General features: G+C 48.1%; 9 protein-coding genes across 9 annotated transcripts; 6 read left to right on the forward strand and 3 right to left on the reverse strand.

Moving 5' to 3' along the window:
• Positions 1-1,714: 1,714 nt before the first annotated feature.
• On the reverse strand, positions 1,715-4,726 carry BX661DRAFT_178623 (N-acetyltransferase B complex non catalytic subunit-domain-containing protein). Its single transcript, XM_051534969.1, has 2 exons — positions 4,593-4,726; positions 1,715-4,461 (listed from the first exon to the last, which is right to left on the reverse strand). The coding sequence occupies exons 1-2, from the start codon at positions 4,621-4,623 to the stop codon at positions 1,823-1,825; spliced, it is 2,670 nt and encodes an 889-aa protein (XP_051393949.1). The 5' UTR covers positions 4,624-4,726; the 3' UTR covers positions 1,715-1,822.
• A 393-nt stretch (positions 4,727-5,119) lies between these two features.
• Positions 5,120-5,344, forward strand: BX661DRAFT_133345 (U6 snRNA-associated Sm-like protein LSm6; the record flags this gene model as incomplete). Its single annotated transcript, XM_051532619.1, has 1 exon — positions 5,120-5,344. A coding segment is annotated over one exon (225 nt), but the record flags the coding sequence as incomplete, so codon positions are not given.
• A 155-nt stretch (positions 5,345-5,499) lies between these two features.
• Positions 5,500-7,357, forward strand: BX661DRAFT_178625 (uncharacterized protein). The gene is made up of 2 exons (XM_051534970.1): positions 5,500-5,669; positions 5,803-7,357. The coding sequence occupies exons 1-2, from the start codon at positions 5,595-5,597 to the stop codon at positions 7,261-7,263; spliced, it is 1,536 nt and encodes a 511-aa protein (XP_051393951.1). The 5' UTR covers positions 5,500-5,594; the 3' UTR covers positions 7,264-7,357.
• A 1-nt stretch (position 7,358) lies between these two features.
• On the forward strand, positions 7,359-9,946 carry BX661DRAFT_178628 (kinase-like domain-containing protein). The gene is made up of 3 exons (XM_051534971.1): positions 7,359-7,849; positions 8,034-8,113; positions 8,266-9,946. Exons 1-3 carry the CDS (start codon positions 7,847-7,849, stop codon positions 9,830-9,832), a joined length of 1,650 nt encoding a protein of 549 aa, XP_051393952.1. The 5' UTR covers positions 7,359-7,846; the 3' UTR covers positions 9,833-9,946.
• A 1,074-nt stretch (positions 9,947-11,020) lies between these two features.
• Positions 11,021-11,780, reverse strand: BX661DRAFT_178630 (uncharacterized protein). Its single transcript, XM_051534972.1, has one exon. The coding sequence runs from the start codon at positions 11,685-11,687 to the stop codon at positions 11,214-11,216; it is 474 nt and encodes a 157-aa protein (XP_051393953.1). The 5' UTR covers positions 11,688-11,780; the 3' UTR covers positions 11,021-11,213.
• An 18-nt stretch (positions 11,781-11,798) lies between these two features.
• Positions 11,799-14,021, reverse strand: BX661DRAFT_77091 (Nin one binding Zn-ribbon like-domain-containing protein). Its single transcript, XM_051539473.1, has one exon. The coding sequence runs from the start codon at positions 13,798-13,800 to the stop codon at positions 12,037-12,039; it is 1,764 nt and encodes a 587-aa protein (XP_051393954.1). The 5' UTR covers positions 13,801-14,021; the 3' UTR covers positions 11,799-12,036.
• Positions 14,022-14,031: 10 nt separating this feature from the next.
• BX661DRAFT_178632 (mediator complex, subunit Med20) lies at positions 14,032-15,245 on the forward strand. Its single transcript, XM_051534973.1, has one exon. It carries the CDS (start codon positions 14,163-14,165, stop codon positions 14,835-14,837), a length of 675 nt encoding a protein of 224 aa, XP_051393955.1. The 5' UTR covers positions 14,032-14,162; the 3' UTR covers positions 14,838-15,245.
• A 736-nt stretch (positions 15,246-15,981) lies between these two features.
• On the forward strand, positions 15,982-17,472 carry BX661DRAFT_193229 (putative lysine-specific permease transmembrane protein; the record flags this gene model as incomplete). The annotated part of the gene is made up of 1 exon (XM_051537768.1): positions 15,982-17,472. The coding sequence occupies one exon, from the start codon at positions 15,982-15,984 to the stop codon at positions 17,470-17,472; it is 1,491 nt and encodes a 496-aa protein (XP_051393956.1).
• A 104-nt stretch (positions 17,473-17,576) lies between these two features.
• Positions 17,577-19,178, forward strand: BX661DRAFT_77108 (P-loop containing nucleoside triphosphate hydrolase protein). Its single transcript, XM_051539474.1, has 3 exons — positions 17,577-18,299; positions 18,473-18,554; positions 18,675-19,178. Exons 1-3 carry the CDS (start codon positions 17,666-17,668, stop codon positions 18,991-18,993), a joined length of 1,035 nt encoding a protein of 344 aa, XP_051393957.1. The 5' UTR covers positions 17,577-17,665; the 3' UTR covers positions 18,994-19,178.
• The last annotated feature ends 2 nt before the right edge of the window (positions 19,179-19,180 follow it).

Below are 19,180 nucleotides of genomic sequence, written 5' to 3' on the forward strand. Positions count from 1 at the left end.
GGCTAGCAAAATGGTACACAGACTGTTTGTATTTTAGACGTATCTATGTCTGGAGGTCTACAATATTTCCAGTTGTTAATAAGCTACAATACTTTTCACTTTTTTAATTGGTAAATATATGTCATTTTCATTTTTAGTGATTAATACATATGGTAAACTAACAATAGATCCTCCGAATAGTGCAGTTGTTTTATCACTGTTTTTATCATTATTATCCATAAATAATGATTTGATATTCTGACCATCACTACCTACATTTTTCTTTTTGAAAGGAAGTGTAAAAATTGGTTTAGCCTTTCCCCAAAAATTATTGCACATTATTAGTTATAAAGTTTGATTTCTTCATACTTGTAGCCGAGTTCGAGTAGATAATACATCAATGAGGTAATAGAAGCGGTTTCCTTTCCAACTATAAACCCATCATCAGATAACTTAAAATCGCTGTTTGATATTTCCTTCTTGTCAGTTGTCTTGCCCACGAGTCTGGCCAAACCGCTTGTACTTCTTGCAAATGATTATGTTATTTTTCTGGAGGTTTTGATTATTTTTACCCATGTTTGCCAACTATAGTATGCCTGTAGTTGTAGTATTCGACGACGCAGTAAGTTAAGCTTGCATAAAAACAAAAGGTCTGTACTTGAAATGCTTAAAGTGCTTCAAAATTTCAAACTTCTTATAAAGTATTAGAGAAACAAAGTAAATGGGTTGGATTGCCAAAATGTATGAAATGTGCGGTATTTTAAATGAATTGGCATTGGAAGATTTGTCATCCTATTGAGAGGCGATGTATCGTCCAAGTTTTGATGGTACGCTTAATAAAAAGCAAAAAAAATGGTGCTGACTGCCTTTTAAAATTTTCCATTGAATTTTTTTGTAGTCCCATCCTCAAGGCTTAAATTTTTATAAGATAGTTCAGCACTCGACTGTCTGTATGAGCAAAAAAATTCCGACAAAACAGTTTGTCCTTGCGGGCATGCCAAATATTTCAAGTGCATTGCACCCTACTAGGCATTGAGGGCGTGTTCAGCACATAGTAAACAATGCGATATTCATGCTCTGGTCATGCAAATAAAATTGATGTTTACATAAAAACTATACAAATAATTTATTGTAGTTGTACGAGCTCTGCCTTAAGAAAAGACGTAACACCGCACGCTATTTAAAAAAATCTTTCTTGTTTAAATCGCCCCACTTTTCATCGTAAATGACATCATGCACCTCTACACTTTGTAAAAAGGGAAAGCCATTAGTTCACACACCTCGCTTATGTTTTAAAAGCGGTTACACGCTATGCAAATGAGTTTATCACTTTCCTTCACTCGGGAGCGGCATTACTTGGTTGAGGTCAATGTCAATATCTATACCAGGAAGTCAAATGTGCAAAGGAAGTGATTCATTTGAGCACAATATTTTCAATTTGGTGTGTTTGACAAACGTTTGTGTGGCTTTGCTTGGTTACCGTCTGTTGGGAGGGGCTCAAACCAGCTTGCGTCGGAGGAGTGGAGAAGTGCTGGCGTGGTCATCAACGCGTAGTTGTAGTTTCCGTCCTAAATGGTGTAATAGTATTTCATTTTCTAAATAAAACGTATTAATATAGCAAACATTTGTCGGCACGCAGCATATTTAAATCAATAATATTATATATATACTTGCCCTTTGCATTGTGTTAAAATATTAATAGATGAAATATGAAATGTAATTAGAATAGAAAAGTGATGGGTTAAAAAATAACACCACCACTGCAGCCAGTCCATATTATTTATCTATTAGGGCGCACATTCAAAAGTCTATTTATGGGCGCAAAACTCAATACGCACCGTGTCTACGAGCATTGCTCCCACTGCACAACCAGGTTTTTGATAGACCGAATCCAGCCATTAAAGCAGTTTTTGGCCACAGAATCAATCACCGACTTGCGCTTCGAGGACAGGCACTCAAAAATCGGTCCAGAAAATCCAACGTTTGCTCCAACCCAGTGCTCATCAATAGCGCCGCGCACATAGCCGTTGGCCAGCGACCGCAGGACAGCCATGCGCTGGAGGGCTTCCTTGCGCAATTTCATAAAGGCCTGGCGCACAGCTCTGGCTGAGGGAGCCCGCTGGCTTTCGAGCGCATAACAAGCGGTAATGGCGTACGTGTAGATTTCAGTTGCTGTGGTTATGTCCCGGAGAAGCGTTGAGGAGATAGCCTCCAGGGTCGTGACCTCCTGGGATGCGATGTCCTGGGAGAGGCCCTGGCGGATTGTGGCAAGAAGGTCATCCAACTGATTATTGAATGATTGCTGACTGTCGGAGGCACGGGTATAGAGCGTAGCAATCTGGTTGATACCGCACGCAAGCATTTTGTCCTGGGCAGAGAGCAGGTCGCCTGCCTCGCTAACCGTCAACAATAGGCTGCGGGCCTTAGTCTCGAGCGCTTCTGTGTCGGCCGTGACAATGTGGTGAATAATCTGGGGGATCAGTGAATACATTTGGATCCACTGAGTGCCTGGCAGCGGTGTGGGTCTCGTGAGAACCTCCAGGTTATACGGAATCAGGTCCTGCGGAGCCAATAGAGACATGGCCTTAATGTCGCGGTTGTCGTGAAGTTTGGCCAGGGACTCCTCCGTATGCTCAATTGAAACCACATCGGCCTCCGTCCACTTGGCTAACACATCGTCCGCGCAGCCGGGCTCAAACCCTTCGCCGCGTAGCGCACACCTATGCGTGCACTCACGCTGGACAGAGTGACGAAGATTACTTCCAAATTCAATGAAATCCAAGACGTTGGAATACGTACCCTGCATGTAGGCCGCATCCAGATGCTCGGTCACCTTCATGTGCACGCGGTCGTAGAAGCCGACACCAGTATAGCACAGGTCGAGGTCCGGTGTAAAACATCCGAGGGCCATGCCCTGACCGTTTATGAGATAACTGTGGGTGTCCAGTTGAATGCTCTTGACGTTCAGCGAGTCAAAGAGGGCGCGGGCGCGGTCGTAGCACGAGAGCAGCAGGTACAAGCGGATGGCATAGATTTTGAGAATGAAGCCATCGTCGTTCTGCTTGATTCCTGCCTCGAGAACACACAGGACAGCGAATAAGCTGGAGGCCAGCTGCCCGCGGTCGGCGCTGGCGGAGAAGGACAGGTATGCCGCCTGGATTAGACGCTGGCTGGCTAGGAGGACGGCGTCAGTGCAGGACGCTTGCTTGCGCTCGGCGGCCTTTGAGTTGAGACCGTGGGAAAGCAGCTGGTCCGTGCCCTCAGCCCATGACTCAACGCTGGTGTCGCCACTGAGAGCCTGCAGTAGGTAGCGAATTTTCTCCAGAGTCACCCATGCCTGCGCCTGGTCTTCTCCCTGGCTCGTGGCGCTGCGGGCAGCATGCAAACGAGAGACCACCTGGGCGCGGTGATAATCCAAAGCGTGCAACGAGTCTGTATCTTTCACTTGCTTGACAAAGTATTGTGTGATGTCCGCAAAGCAGATGGCCTTTGACTGGAACTGGTCTATGTACTTCCACATTTGTTCGCCCAGCGGCCCCACAGTCTTGTCAGCCAGCACTTGGTGTCCGGCTGCATAGAGCCCAGAAACAAGTTCAACCAAGGCCAGCTCGGCGCCGCGTGCCCGGCCGCGGATCTGCGCCCATTTCTGGACGGTCTCACGGAAAGAAGTTATCAGCAACTCGCCTTCGCTCTCGCCTTCAGATATCTGCCCAATAGTGGCCTCGGCGCAAAGCTTGTAGTCGGCCCAATTATCCTTAGCATTGAGCGCCCGCACAGCAGCCTCCACAGCCTTATCGTTTGTGTCTGTCTTCAAAAGCAGACTGATACGTTGCGTGACCAGATCAGGGTCGTTGCTGATCTTTTCTGCCAGCGGACTATCAGAGGACAGCACAGCCAGCATATCTGCGTGCTTGCTCTGTATGTCAAGGACTTCGAGGTATATGCGCAATTCCTCGGTCGTCGTCAGCCTTCCCTGTTCCAGGGACTTCTCAGCCATGCGCTCAGCCAGAGCCAGTTGCATCTGCCTGGTCTTCTCGTCCTCCTTTGAGAACTTTGTCAACAGCACCAGGCTGACAACCACCCACCACATGTACTTATCGTCCTTGGTCAGCTTTAACAGGCTGACTGCCGCCTGGTGCTGCTCCTTGTACATACCATTGCTCGCGGCTACCATAAAAAGCTTGGCGCAGATTGCTTTATCGTTGGGAAAAAATTCTTGCGCACCGGTGTAAACCGCCGCTTCCTCCTGCGCGTGCCCCAATAGGCGGAATGTCATCGGCAGGCATTGCAGTACATGGGGGTTCTTCAGCGCACCGGCAGTGTTAAGCACCTTCTGTCCTAGAGTCATCGCTGAGTGTGTGTCGCCGGTTCTCGCCAGCGCTAGACTCATCAGCGCCTGGCCACTGAGATGGTTCGGGTTCTTTCGCAGTAAATTCATGCTCTCCTTGAGCGCGGCCTTATAGTCGCGCCGATCCAGTGCTTCTATTATAAATAAATGCGGTATTTGGAAGGGAAAAAGGTGGGCAATTTGAGTCGCATTAATGTGTGCGTGCAGATTTAGGTGTGCAAATTGACTAAGCAGCATTCGGGCTTCGGCGACGAGTGATAAGTACCGTAAATTGGTCTCAGCTGGCGTTGCTCCATGTTCAAAAGGCTGCAGACAAGGCTGAATTAGTGGCTGTAACGTGAGTGTTTATTTGAATTTAAAAGAAAACGAAAAGTTGAAAAGATGAAAAGAAAAAGTTGCACCCAAAGTTTGTGCAAACAGCGACATGGCCTTGGGGGTTTCCGATTTTTGTTGGTTGTGGGGAAGGCAAAATTTTGGCTTTTCGAAGAAAAAAAGTTAAATACACGTGGAAAACCCAAATGTTACTCAAGGTTCAAAAAGGTTGATGACTTGCAAAATCTGCGCTTTTTTATGGCCCAGGCTCGTTTTAAAAGTCCAGTTGCTTGCGTCATACATCCAATACCTTTATTTTTATACAATACACGTACCGTTTTTAAAATGTCTGAGCAGCAGCAGCAGCAGCAGCAACAGCAACAGCAACAGCAACAGCAACAGCAACAGCAACAGCAACAGCAACAGCAACAGCAACAGCAACAGCAACAGCAACAGCAGCAGCAACACCAACAGCAACACCAACAGCAGGTCACGAAAAAGTCGCCGACTGACTTTCTCAACATTATCCTAGGGCAGCGCGTGTTTGTGCGTTTGAACTCAGGAATTGATTACAAGGGTGTGTTGGCGTGCCTGGACGGATACATGAACATTGCCTTGGAGCAAACCGAGGAGTATGTGGATGGAGAGTTGCGCAACCGCTACGGAGACGCCTTTATTCGCGGCAACAACGTTCTGTACATTAGCACTGCCTGAATATGAGTGCAAAAAATTTTCACTTACAAAGGGAGCTTTAGTAGCCAAGCTTTTTTTGGGATTATTTTGTAACTTAGCCTTTGACACGGATATAATTGTATCAGGGCTCATTTTGGTGCAGCTGTCTCAATATTTTCACTTTAGCTTCTTTTTTATATCAAATTACAAAATTTTTACTATTTTTTATTCTTGCTCACACGACTACAAATATACGCATTTACACTTTTACACTTATACAACTATGGATTCCGAGCTAGTTCAGAACTTTTGTGCGGTGACGGGCGCCGAGCCCGATGTGGCGGCGGGATACCTTCAGGTTAGTCATGCGTTGCAACGTGGATTCGTTTTGAAATTCAATCGATACGCCTTTTCAAAGCGAAAAGCGCTAATTTGAAACTTTTTTATCTTCACACGTTCGAACGTCCTGTATTCTCTTTGCCAAATATTAGGTTTCAGACAACAATGTCGAGCAAGCAGTTTCGTTGTACTTTGAGAATGGCGGTCAACCTTTGCATGGAAACACCAGCACGGCACCTGCAGCGCCAGAGGAGGCAGCTGCAGACGCAGGTGCAGCAGCGGACACAAACAGATTCATAGATGATGAGGTGAGGGCACCCATTGCCGCACGGCGAGATGTTCTTGTCGACGGCTATGGCGGGCACGGCATCAGCAGCAGCATGTACGGCGGGTACGCGCACAGCAACTCGCGCGGCACTACTAGGTCGATATTCAACCAGGCCGGGGCTGTTGGCCGCGTGCCATTCCGAGACTTTGCGCAAGAGGCAGCTGAAATAGCAGGCGATGACTCTACCTCAGCTGCATCGGCGACATCGCGGCGCAGCCGGCTAGCCGAGCTGTTCAAGCCGCCCTTTGAAATCATGCATATGGGTGACTTTAGTTCGGCGCGGCTGGCGGCGCGGGAGACTGGCAAATGGGTGATGGTCAATATTCAGGACGTGTCGGACTTCCGGTGTCAAGCTCTCAACCGCGACATCTGGCGCCAGCAGCTTGTCAAGGACGTGGTCGCCCGAGATTTTGTATTTTTCCAAACTTCACTCGAGACGCCTGAAGGCGCAAGGCTGACGAACATGTACGCCGCTCACTCGTTCCCCTTCATTGGCGTCATTGACCCCAAGACGGGCGAGATGAAGCGCACGTTTACGCGTTTCGAGAATGTTACGGATACTCTCGAGGACATATCAAACTTTGTCATGGACTACCCGCTGCCATTGCGGCAGGAGCCGTCAGCAGCAAGTGGAAGTAGCGCGGCGAGTGCGCGCGGGTTTGGTACAATCCACAATATGACGGAGGAGGAGCAGCTTGCCGCTGCCATTGCTGCCAGCGAGTTGGAAAGCAGCGACGCACAGCCCCAGCTTAATTCCGGCAGTCGCGCGATCCACATTGGATCGGACTCAGAGGCAGATTCTGACTACGACGTCTCCGACAGTTACAGCGAGATTCACACAATCTCGAGCGGATCCGAAGACTACGATGACGATGAGGTTGACGACGACGACCACGACGATATGGATGTCGATTCCGTGTCGGCGGCACACGAGCGCATGGCCACGCAGCACGCGACAACTGTGGCGGCTCCAGTGCAGCAGGCTGTTGACATGGGCCCGGGTGCCTGGTACAGAGCTCTGCCAAATATTGTGCCGGTAGAGCCTGATCTCGGCCCCTCAGTCACCCGCATCCAGCTGCGGTTCCCTAATGGACAGCGTGTGGTCAGACGGTTTGCAAAGTCTAGCAAAGTTTCGTCTATTTTCCAGTTTTTGAAGACTGCGATTCCTGAAGCCGCCGCTGAAGTGCCTGAGGTTTTGTTCATGGGCAACCGGTTGGCCGACATTGTTGAGCAGACAATTGAGGAGGCCAAGCTGGTTAACGCATCGATTGTTGTTGATGTTTAAATTTTTTATGGAGCAATGGTCTTTATTTAAACAAAGCATTTTTTGAATTGAGATTCTGCCCCTCTTTGTTTAAAAAAAATTACTGACTTTGCTGACTTTTTTTTATTTGTTTACGTTTCCAGCCAAAGGCAGAGACAAAGGGACAGACAGACAGACAAACTTTGGCAGCAAAAAAATGATTATCCCAGTTTTGCCTTTTTCAGCTTTATACTGACATTTAGAAAGACGGAAGGAGTGACACTCTTTCTAATACCTTACGCTACATCTGCTGCTACGGCACATTGTAATTATTTTGTTTCCCGCAACATTTTCTCCTTTGCAAAAGCTCAAAAAAACAAATTATTGAAAACACGACACTTTGGGTTCACTCTCTTCTTCCTCGTAATTTTTCTTATTTGTTTAACTTTTTTGCACTTTTCATTTTCTCCAACTTGTATTGTCTTTTTGATATTTAATTTTATTATTTATTCGTTTATCAGCCTTGCGCATCAGACATAAAAGCAAAAGTCTTCGTTTTGTTTGTTTATTTACATTTAAAAACAATATTCTGCATCTGACTTGAATTTGAATCTTCTCAAAAGAAATGGTAAGAATAAGAATAATAAGAGCAGCAGCGACAGCAACATCGTATGTGGGTGTTTGTGGTTATGTTTGTACTTTAAAACTCAGCCCCGCCAGCCCACCTCCATGGAATGTATCATTTAATATAGCATACAGCTGCATTCAGACAAACTTTACTAATTCACACAAAAAAATCACCAACCACTTAGTCGAGCTCCCAGAACCCAAACGACCTCTTCACAAAGCAAGAGAAAATCGGCCGCGGCTCCTTTGGCGAGGTTTTCAGAGGGTAAGTGTAGCAGAATTAATGAGTGGATGTTTTATTCCGCACTATACCGTCTTTGTGTACAATAAACTAAACTCTGTGGGATGCATGATGGGGTCATCACACATATTCTCTCACCCTACTATATCGATCCAACTGCGCGCGCAAGATTGTAGAATTGATAACCGCACGAAGCGACAGGTGGCAATTAAAATCATTGACCTTGAGAGCGCCGAAGACGAGATTGAGGACATTCAGCAGGAGATTTTCATTCTGTCGCAGCTGGACAACCCGTCGGTGACAAAGTACTATGGCTCTTATCTGGACGGGTCCAAGCTGTGGATTGTTATGGAGTATTGCGGCGGTGGTTCATGCGCCGACCTGATGAAGCCTGGGCGTGTCAGCGAGACCTACATTGCAATCATCCTACGCGAAATGCTCCTGGGTCTGAACTATCTGCACCACGAGAACAAGATTCACCGCGACATCAAGGCCGCCAATATCTTGCTAACCAGCCAGGGTAACGTGAAGCTCGCCGACTTTGGCGTCTCTGGACAGATCACAGCGACCCTGACGCGCAAAAACACATTTGTTGGAACACCTTTCTGGATGGCGCCTGAGGTGATCAAACAGTCCGGCTACGACTACAAGGCGGATATCTGGTCGCTCGGTATCACGGCCATTGAGCTTGCCAAAGGACAGCCGCCCCATGCCGAGCTGCATCCGATGAAGGTCCTCTTTGTCATTCCAAAGAACGAGCCGCCAGAGCTGGGCGCTGAGTTTAGCAAGACTTTCCAAGAGTTTGTCAGCCTTTGCCTGAAAAAGGACGCCACGCAGAGACCAACGGCCGATCAGCTTCTTAAGCACAAGTTCGTTCGGTCGGCTAAGCGCACAGAGCATCTGACTGATTTGATTAAGCGGTGGCAGAATTGGAAGAAGACCGTGCCAGAGTCCCGCCCCAAGGCTGAGTCTGCGGGTGCAAATGGCGATAATGAGGAGCAGGTAATCTGGGACTTTGACTCGGTTCGTCAGTCGCTGCCAGCAGTGCCACAAAAGACCGCCCAGCAGCAGCAACAGCAGCAGCAGCAGCAGCAGCGTCACAATATGCATATGCCGTCTGCATCCTCGATTTCTGTTAGTGTTGCGTCGTCGTCATCAGTCGGATCCAACAACATGTCGGCACTGCCGGCCCCGCCGCCCATTGGCGCCGCCCATGGAAACCGCTCGCGCAGCGGCAGCACGGCATCTAACTCCGGCGGTATGGGTGTCTCGGGCAGCCGCGTGCCCAGCGGATTTGGCTCCAACATCCCGCCGCCCAGCCCCAGCATGCAGCCGCGCCACTTGAACAACGCCAGCCCCGTGAACCTCGGCCAGCGCTCTAACTTGGGACCTGGCTTTGCATCCGGCACCCCGCCTTCTCAGCAGCAGCTTCCTGGCAGCCGCCCATCATCATCCCATCAGTCCAAGATGGCTGTCCACAACCCCCAACCGCTACGCACCTCTGCTTCTGCTTCTGCCAACGTCAGCAGGCAAAACACTCCCGAGGATCTATACCACAATGTGCTTATGCCCACTCTGGTGCGCTTGGAAAAACTTACCAGCAACACTCAGGCTAAGGCTGCATACTGCACGCTGGCCGAGACTATTCGCCGCCTTGAGCACGAGATTCCGGGAATTGCTGATGTCTTTTCGAAGGAGCTGACCTTGTCGGTGAACAAGTTCTACCAGGCCTGGCGCGAGTGATGCGCCGGATGGACTGCAACTCTGTGCAAAAAAAGTACAACTAATTGGCATTTTTCTATTATTTATACTCGTCATTTTTTCTTGCACGTATGTCAAATCGACGTCAATGGGTATTTTATTTATTTATTATTGTCATGAAAAAGCAACTATAATCGCGGCATATCGAAAGTTGTGATATTTTGCTTGTGAAATATTGTAATGATATTGCCAAAAATAGAATCGTCCGTCTCAAGGTTGGAGGGCTGTAGTTAGCGTTCTTTCGAGAGTTACTTGGTATCATCCTCGATGACAGGATACGGGTAGTCCCGGCAAAGACGGACATCGGCTTGAGCGGTTTGCAAAGTCATGTTGGTGATCGTGCGCTGCATTATTACTTGAATACAAAAAATAAGAAAATAATTATAAAAGTATTGGTGTTTAAAATTGACTAAAAAGTGAAAAACAGGGCTGCGTATGATAGAGTAAAGAGTAACTTTTTTAAAGCAGTAAGAAAAGGAGGCAGAGTTTTTTTTGTTGATGCGCCAATTTACTGTGCTTTTATAGTGGCGGTGGTTGTCATTTCTCTTTTTACGTAAACCAAAATTTCCATATATGAACGAAAACAGTGCGCATGCATTCAAGCGTTCAAATACTACGCGTGACTAATTCAGAGTAATAAATGAACCTTTGAATAATGCGGTTGATTTTTCTTCTTTTTCAACAAGCAGTGACTCCCAATACAATGACTGCCAAAAATGAAACTCAAAAACAAAACAACGGCATCTTTGTGTGAGAATCATAGACGCTTGGATGAACCAAAGCAACGAAAAAAGGGGGCCATGCATCAGTCAGCATGCAATTAGCTTATTTTGCACTGGTGGCATTGGTATCTAATTTTGTGAGTGTGTGCGTGTGCAGTAGCATCCTCACATTTAAATGCATCGGCACGCAGCTGTTTACCCTGCAATCTGCATCTCGCTATTACATACTTGCTCGTGTGCGCTAAGGGGTAGGTCTAAAGCGCCGAATTAAAAGCTAATAATAAACCATATGAGCATTGTTGTTTGCCATTTTAGGCATATCAGTATCCGAAATGACTGGTCTTGGTACACGCAAACAAAATGCCCGCAAAGATGACAGTATTAACAGCAGCCTTTGCAAATATAAAACATTACTTTTGGCGCCCACAATAAATGAAAATTCTATGCACGCATCATTCTTCCAAGCTCCTCCACCCATGTACAATGTCTTTGGCCAGTATGTTAATTGCACTATGAACAAAAAGTATCATTAACTTTTATTGCAAACATTGTGTGCGTGTGTCATTGCAAAAGTGCGCCGTATATTTTTTTGATGGCATGTAGAACTTGGTACAAAACTAAGTAAAGAAAAAACATCAAGGTCAAAAGTTGGCTGCATCAGCAACTACAACACTTGCACTGCTCTCAGTTGCAGAGATATGGCTGCAGCAAGGGCATTTATTCGGCTGCGGGTACGGCTCTGACAGTGGTGTAAACGCAGGCCTCATATCTTCTTCAGTGGGAAGGCCTGGTAAAATGGCCTCATTTATACCGTCCTCAGGGTGAGCAGTAGAGTCGTAGACCAGGGTTTCGAATTTGCCCCAGTATATCTTGTTCTTGCTGACCATATACTTGGCAATATTGTACAATGGGGTCTTCAGGGGATCGACCTTGACTATCTCGAGTGTGCCCTTCTTCAGGTAATACAGCGCAGTTTCCGTGTCATCCTCAGGTGTGTTGTAATGCGCCCTGATATCCTCAACTGTATCGACGAATGTGTAAATGGAAGTGATGTCCTGGATGTAGTCCACATAGACACCTTTGTTTTTGAAATAGACCGAGAACTGGTGTGGCATGGCTTTTCTGGTTGAACAAGTACTGTAGGCAGAAAGTAGAAAATATAAAATAGAAGGAAAATTCAAGTTATTTTGTTATTTTGCTAAACATCAACAAAGCAAAAAAGCGAATGGAGCGTGTTTCCGGATTCTGTAATGGATTATGCGCTTCAAGGAACCTGAAATCACGCTTAGAAATGACAAAGCGCTTGCGAGCATGATACAAACGCACTTTCGCATTCTGCTGCAATTTGTTGATGAGAAGAAAAAAACAGACGCACAGTGTATGTTTCAAAGATTTGGCGATAGAGTAAAATAAAATAATATTTTTTGGATTCGAAATAACTGACTGAAGTAAAGCAGATCCAGCCTAGTCATCGCGTCTCTTGTTTTTGCGGTTTCCTGTTCTCTTGACAGTGTTTGGGTTCCTGCGGTTGCGGCAGACCATGGGCATGCCGCGGGCATCAGTATGGACGCCAAAGCCCTTGTGGCCAACCAGGGCATTTCCCAAAAGAAGACCCGGGATGAAATCCGGATCCGTCAGCGAATTGGAGCCGCCCAGACCGGCGTTCGACTTCAATTCCATGCGCTCCTTGTAAGTCATCGCCCGCACATACGCGCGATCGTCACTACGGGTGATAATGTCACGCTGGGTGTGCTGGCCACCACGGGCCTTAGGCATAGAGTAGATGGTACCGCGCAGGTTGTACTGGTAGTTGGACTTGAGGTGTACCTGCAGGCGGCCGTTCGCGCCGGTGGTGACGGAGCAACGCTTAAGCGTCGCGTGGCCGCACGACGTGCAAAACTGCTTGTTCATGTCGCCAGTGAGGTGGAAGCATGCGTGGCAGCGCAGCACCCAGGTGCGCAAGCGGCTGACTGACACTCCGTCGGGGGTGACCAGGTGGATGCCCATCTTGAGCATGACGTTCTGCATGGCAAAATCGGACGTCACACAGGCCACCTTGATAACGCGCTTGGGCTGTTCCACGTGCGTCTCCTTCATGCCCATGGCGGTGGACGCCAGATGCTGCTTGACGTTCTTGGGTGTAATCCAGCCGCCGTTGAAAAACTCGTCAACGTGCTCGACGCGCTTTTTGCTCTTTGGGCCGGCAACCTGCCAGCCATCGTCCGTATCGGCGCCGTTGTTGCTGTCCTGGTTGTTGTCGCTGGCGCCAAAGTTGTCGTCAAACCCATCCTCATCAGACTCCTCGTCTGAGCCAACATCAAACTCGTCGTTGGCAACGCTCTGGAGCACTTCGGAACCAGCATCGGCGGCGACAGCGCCTTCCCCGGCGGTCTCTGTCTGCTGAGTGGGCTCAATGGCATCGATGCTCTCGAAGATCTCAGGGGTTTCTGTCTGCTCGTTGGTCTCAGCGATATCTGCAGTAGTCGCAGCATCAATATTCAGCTGCTCCATGCTCTGCTGAATCTCAGCCTCGGCAAGCTTCATAGGCTGCTCGACATGTGGCTCGCCAGCCTGCTCGCCCGCAACAATCTCGTCATCGTGGCCGGGTTCGTTGCTACCAGCAATCTCAGCTGACTCCAGCATCTTGCGATCCGAAATGTTTGGCTGGTCGCCAACGGGCTCCAGCCTCAAGTGGCGCATGCCGTTGGCCTTCTTCTCCAGCATGAATGCCAAGGCGATAACCCTGAGATCAGCCAGAGCCAAAGTGGAAAAGTCTCCGGTCTTCTTGGCAAAGTCGCAGACGGCCTGCATGCTCTCGGCATCGGGAGTCAGAATATCAACGCCAAACTTCAGCTCAAGCGCCTCAAACCGGTCCTTGGAAGCCCTGCTGCGGAGCTCTCGGACAACATCCGGGGCGGTGACAAACTTGGTTGCAATGTGATCTAGCGGCAGGCCCTTGACAAAGGGGTTGGTGTCGACGACCAGGGTGACTACAGGCTTGCCGTCGTTTTGGTCCACTCCAATGAACTTGCTCTTCTTCTTCTTCTTCTTCTTTTTCTTTTGCGTGGTGTCGACGGTGGCAGACTCGGCCGGCGCTGTCTCTTGTGTGATATCACCAGCCTGAGAGCTCTGCTCCTGCTCCTGCTGCTCCTGCTGTTCGGGCACAAGGAACGCTGTGGTATCTATAACGGCTGTATCAGCCGTGTTTATCGCTGCAGCTTCTGACATTGCAAGCGCTTTTTGGGATTATACAAGTATTGAAATTAGAGTAGAGGTCGATTCAAACAAGGCTGTCAAACAAAAAAAGGGAGAAATGTAAAATCTACACTTTATTTCTGGGAAACAATTTTTTTTGCCTGCTTTTTTTTCTCGACACACTTCCAGTGATTATAATCTCGATCCAACAAATTAAATCCAACAATCCCAAAATGCCGACGATACCAATCAAGCGCACAACACACGCTGCAAAGACTCCAGTCGTCATCCAAAATAATGAACCGTATGTCAAACATCATTTTCTCTACTATATTTTCCCCCGGGCTCTCGACTCTATTACACATACATATATAACAAAATAACAAGTAGTCACTATGGCTGGGTCAACATGGGTACTGTGGTGGAAGGACGCACAGGGCACAGCATCATTGGGCCTGCTCCAAGAGCGGCTTTTGCGCGGCCTGCGCGCCACACTCAAGGGAAGATGGAGCATGGACACGCGGCTATTCCACTCGCAGCACAACTTTGTCGAGCTCCAAGGGCTTAAAGTATCGAGCGACACCGAAACAACACGTACCGAGGCACGCGGCACAGCCTCGGACCAATCCATGTACCTTGTGGCTCGCGGCCAGGGCGCACAAAGGAGGCAGTTTTTCGTAATGGCCAGCAACCGCGTTGTGGTCGAGGCAGAGCCGGAGATGGAGTCCGTCGTTCTGCGGCTCAAGAACCTGTGGACGCCGCGGCAATCTGCGCGCATCGAAGGTTACAGCTACGAGGGCGACGATTGGGTTATTCGCACGGGGAACCTAATGGTGGGAACGAGTTACAAGGGGCTGGTTATTGAAATCAATTACTTGCCGTGCTCAAATCCCGAACAAACCAGGGGGCTGATGCGCGAACTTCTCGTTATGATTTTGCCGCCAGACGCACAGGTAGACACCAACAACGGCGTTGACTATCGCAGGGCATCGCTGGATCCTTGCCGGATGACCGATCGCCACACCGCATACCAATACGTCCATCTATTCACGCAGAGCAGCCTTCTTTAGCTTTTTTCTTTTTTCTTTTGTTTTGTTTGAGTGCATGCGGAGGTTCGGGCTGGTCATATTAGCCTCCATTAGTCCATATTAGCACATGAAGTTTCCATATTTAGAAATTTCGGCTTTTCATTATCAGCAACATTAGCACCTCCCCCAAAAAAGGCATAACCACCACGTTTAACTTTGTATGTGAACCTCCAAACATAAATGCCATGCCGTGTCGCCGGCGGTGCGGTTGTGATCAAGTGAGATGAATGCTGCCGAAATCAGTGCTTGTCTAAGCAATGTTTTTCATTTATATTTTCGGATAAAGAGGCTGAAACAAAACAAGACATGAGGCACATTGGATATGTTGTGTCGCTGTTTGCTGTTAGAGTTTTCAGTACTATTTTTTTGTTGAGCGATTTTTCAAGAAAGGAAGACATTAATAGCAAGCAAAAAATATTGATTAGATATTTCCTCTTTTGGTCATTATCATAAAAACATTACATATTTGGAAATTACATCCTACCAAATAGAGTCTGGTTTGACAAAATAAATTTTATGGATGTACGGATTGTGTGTGTTGCAACCTAAACTTTGGTAACACTTTGAGTGAACTGACAAAATTTTTAGAGTGTAGTGATGAATCAAGCATAATTTTTTGAACAGTCAAAATGTGAAGAACACTCGCGGCGACAAACAACAATAATAACTTTTTCTGATACCGTGTGACAGTGAAATACTACTGCCAATTTTCAGTATTGGGTTTCTCTTTTCCCTCTTTTATCTCACTTTTTCTTGTCCAAATATTAGACGGAATTTTTTATTGCGTATTTTTATTTTGACATATTTTATACTGTATATCATCAACTTAGAAGGGAGCAGATTTATTACAAAACAAAAGCGCCACGGTTCCGAACGCTAATTTTAACGCGCGGACAATACTGTTGAAATAACAATGCCGTCCCAAATTGCCGAAGCTGAGTCGTCGACATCGAGCGTGCACTACCGCGCACCGTTGAACTCGTCGGCACATCAAACCAACCAGGGCGACTTTGCCGATTTGTCCGAAGGCAGCAGCTTCAGGGGAAAACCTTCTATCGGCAGCAAAGAGGCGACCGAGAATCATCAGCCAAAGTTGCAGCGAAAGCTTAAAGGCCGACAAATGGGCATGATCGCTATCGGTGGCACCATCGGCACGGGTCTGTTCATCGGTAGCGGCTCCACGCTGGCGTCGGCTGGACCCGCAGGATCTCTGGTTGCGTTTCTGTTTATAGGCTCTATGGTGTTTTTCATCTGCACGTCGTTGGGCGAGATGTCGACATTTATCCCGACATCCGACCCATTTAATCACTTTGGAGCGCGGTTCCTGGATCCGGCCTTGGGGTTTGCCTTTGGGTGGAACTACTGGTACTCGTGGATGTTGACAGTGGGGTCTGAGCTAGTAGCTTGCGGTATGATTGTGCAGTTCTGGCTTCCAAACCTGACGGGCGTCATCTGGAGCCTTATCGTGCTGGTCGTGATTTTCCTCCTCAATGCAATCTCGGTCAAGGGCTACGGCGAGTCTGAGTTTTGGATGGCCGCGCTCAAGGTGCTGACAGTGTTTATCTTCATTATCGTTGGAATTCTCACAATCACTGGTGTTACTGGCGGCGATTTTATCGGCGCGCGCAACTGGCACGTCGAAGGTGCGCCCTTCAAGGACCATATTGTGGGCATCCTCAAGGCGTGCATTGTCGCGGCGTTCTCATTCCAGGGCACAGAGATCGTTGGCGTCACTGTCGGCGAGAGCGCTAACCCGCGGCGCGATGTTCCACGGGCAATCCGCTCAGTGTTCTGGCGCATCCTATTTTTCTACATCTCGTCGGTTTTGATTATCGGTTTGATCATTCCCAACAACGACGAGAACCTGGTCAACGCAGTTGGTGTCAGTGACATTGCCATTTCCCCCTTTACCCTGGTGTTCCAGAAGGCTGGTGCTGACTGGGCTGCCCACATTATGAACGCCGTTGTGCTTGTCACTATTCTGTCGGCCGGAAATTCGGGCTTGTACGCCAGCACGCGCGTGCTGTGGGTGTTGGCCAACGAGGGCAAGGCGCCGCGGTTGTTCCGCATGATCACCAAGAATGGCGTGCCCCTGTGGGCTCTTGTGTTTACTACGCTGTGGTCAACCATTATTTTCTGCATCTCGCTTGCAGGCAACCAGAAGGTGTACTTGTTCCTCATCAACCTGTCGGGTCTCTCGGGGATGGGCTTCTGGGTTGGTATTGCCCTGTGCCACTGGCGCTTCCGCCGTGCATATGTTGCCCAGGGCTATGACCTTGATGATCTGCCATACATGGCCTCATTGTTCCCCTTTGGTCCCATCTACGCATGCTGCCTGCTCATCATCATTATTATCGGCCAGGGTTACGGCACCATCTGGCCCACGTTTGATGCACTGTCGTTCGTCTCCACATACCTGGCGATTCCGCTGTTCTTGATCTTTTGGCTTGGATGGAAGTATTACAAGAAGACGAAGTGGGTCAAGCTCATGGACATTGATCTGGTCTCAGGAACGCTGATTGAGCTGGAGCGTGCCGGTGATGTTGAGATTTTCCCTGCCGACGGCCCGGGCGTCTGGAAGAGGTACTTCCGTTGGATCCACCGCAAGTCAGCGTAGGTAGTGCGCAATATTAAATATACCAACCCATATTTTATTTTCTTCATATTATGAATAGCGCGTATGTAAGAAAAAAGAGTGCGCCTGGACAGATTGCATCGATTTTAAACTTTTCATTTTATATGCTCGCTCGTCCATTGTTGAATCTCAAGCCCTTTGCGGATCAATTATAAAACACACACACACATTTAACATGTCGGCGCTGAAGGGAATTCTCAATCTGACGCGCACGCAGTTCACCAACGAAAAGACCATCAATTGGTTTCCCGGGCACATGGCCAAAGGCATCAAGCAGATGCAGGACCAAATGCGCACCGTCGACCTCATAGTCGAGACCCGCGATGCCCGCATTCCGCTTTCCTCCATCAATTCGCAGTTTGAGAAGATAATCTGCGGCAAGCCCCGCCTTGTGGTTTACAACAAGGCTGATTTGGCACCCCTTAACATCCAGAACATCGTGAGCCGCGAGATGGCAAAGCGCAACCAGCGCGCTATCTTTACCGACACCACCGTCAACAACACTGTCCGGCAGATTCTGAATGCTGCTACGGATATCGCTCGCAGCGACCCGGTCAAATACCCGCAGTTTTCAGTCATGGTCGTGGGAATGCCGAATGTTGGCAAATCATCCTTGATCAATGCGCTGCGCAGAGTCGGAATTAACAAGGGCAAGGCTGCGAGCACCGGCGCAAAACCTGGCGTCACCAGAGCTATGAGCAGCAAGATCAAAGTGCTGGAGTCACCGGTCGTGTATCTGCTGGATACTCCGGGCGTAATGATGCCCCATATCCCCGATCCGCTGACCGCAATTAAGGTCGCACTTTCAGGTAAGAATTGGAAAGAAAAATCCAAGACAACCGGTGCAACGGTGCAATTGAACATGTCCCTCGAATGCTGCTAAAAGATAGAAATAACCCACGCCAGTATTAATTTGTTAACGCTCATATTTATAATTTGTCATTGAACATCATTTGCATTGTATTTTTATTTTTATTTGTAGGTGGAATAAAGGACAACATTGCCGACGAGAGCGTGCTTGCAGACTACCTGCTCTTCCGACTCAACCGCATGGATCATTTGGAGTAAGTTGTATTTTTTCATTATTTTCATTATGATCATCACAGTTTCCGAAATTATGCCCAAAAGCAACATTTGTATCTAATCCAGCATCAGATAAGCCATCAAATTAATTAACACTATAGCTATTGCGCGGTGCTTGGGATCGACGAGCCCACGGATGACGTGAATACTCTAGTCGAGCAGCTGGCCAAAAAGATCGGCGCTCTGCGGCATGGCGGCGAAATTGACGTGGACAAAACGCTGCATTACTTCCTCCGGACATACCGCCAGGGTCTGTTTGGCCGGTTGTGTCTGGACGACCTCGACGAGAAATCCATTGCCAATCATTTCAAAGCCAATCTGGAAGAGCCGCCGCTGAGCAAGAACCAGGGGAAGAAGGCCAAGCGCGCTGCCCAGCGCCAAAGGTCGCTCGACAAGGCCCGAAGCAAAAACTTGATTTGAATATTATAGAATAATTAAATCCGTGTTTGTTGTCCATATTCCCTTTTCTGTATTGCCAAATGCAAGACCACGGGGCGAAATGCATCAATATAACAGACCGGGCACATTGTGTGTTTATGTGTGTGTTTGGCGCCTAATCCGAATGATGTCTATTAGTTTGAGAATGATGTTGCTGTTTTTTTCTGGT

The sequence above is a fragment of the Kickxella alabastrina genome (genome assembly GCF_025024165.1).
Source record: "Kickxella alabastrina strain RSA 675 chromosome Unknown BX661scaffold_4, whole genome shotgun sequence".
NCBI classification, from domain to species: Eukaryota; Fungi; Kickxellomycota; class Kickxellomycetes; order Kickxellales; family Kickxellaceae; genus Kickxella; species Kickxella alabastrina.

What these genes read in the sequence shown, in the direction of transcription:
- BX661DRAFT_178623 (XM_051534969.1), bottom strand. Translation starts at nt 4,623, where the DNA reads ATGGAGCAACGCCAGCTGAGACCAATTTACG. An exon ending in CCAGCTGAGACCAATTTACG is followed by an intron (nt 4,462 to 4,592) that starts GTACTTATCACT and finishes TATTTATAATAG; the next exon opens with AAGCACTGGATCGGCGCGAC.
- BX661DRAFT_178625 (XM_051534970.1), top strand. Translation starts at nt 5,595, where the DNA reads ATGGATTCCGAGCTAGTTCAGAACTTTTGTGCGGTGACGGGCGCCGAG. An exon ending in TGGCGGCGGGATACCTTCAG is followed by an intron (nt 5,670 to 5,802) that starts GTTAGTCATGCG and finishes GCCAAATATTAG; the next exon opens with GTTTCAGACAACAATGTCGA.
- BX661DRAFT_178628 (XM_051534971.1), top strand. An exon ending in TTTGGCGAGGTTTTCAGAGG is followed by an intron (nt 8,114 to 8,265) that starts GTAAGTGTAGCA and finishes GCAAGATTGTAG; the next exon opens with AATTGATAACCGCACGAAGC.
- BX661DRAFT_178630 (XM_051534972.1), bottom strand. Translation starts at nt 11,687, where the DNA reads ATGCCACACCAGTTCTCGGTCTATTTCAAAAACAAAGGTGTCTATGTG.
- BX661DRAFT_77091 (XM_051539473.1), bottom strand. Translation starts at nt 13,800, where the DNA reads ATGTCAGAAGCTGCAGCGATAAACACGGCTGATACAGCCGTTATAGAT.
- BX661DRAFT_178632 (XM_051534973.1), top strand. Translation starts at nt 14,163, where the DNA reads ATGGCTGGGTCAACATGGGTACTGTGGTGGAAGGACGCACAGGGCACA.
- BX661DRAFT_77108 (XM_051539474.1), top strand. Translation starts at nt 17,666, where the DNA reads ATGTCGGCGCTGAAGGGAATTCTCAATCTGACGCGCACGCAGTTCACC. An exon ending in AATTAAGGTCGCACTTTCAG is followed by an intron (nt 18,300 to 18,472) that starts GTAAGAATTGGA and finishes TTTTATTTGTAG; the next exon opens with GTGGAATAAAGGACAACATT. An exon ending in AACCGCATGGATCATTTGGA is followed by an intron (nt 18,555 to 18,674) that starts GTAAGTTGTATT and finishes TTAACACTATAG; the next exon opens with CTATTGCGCGGTGCTTGGGA.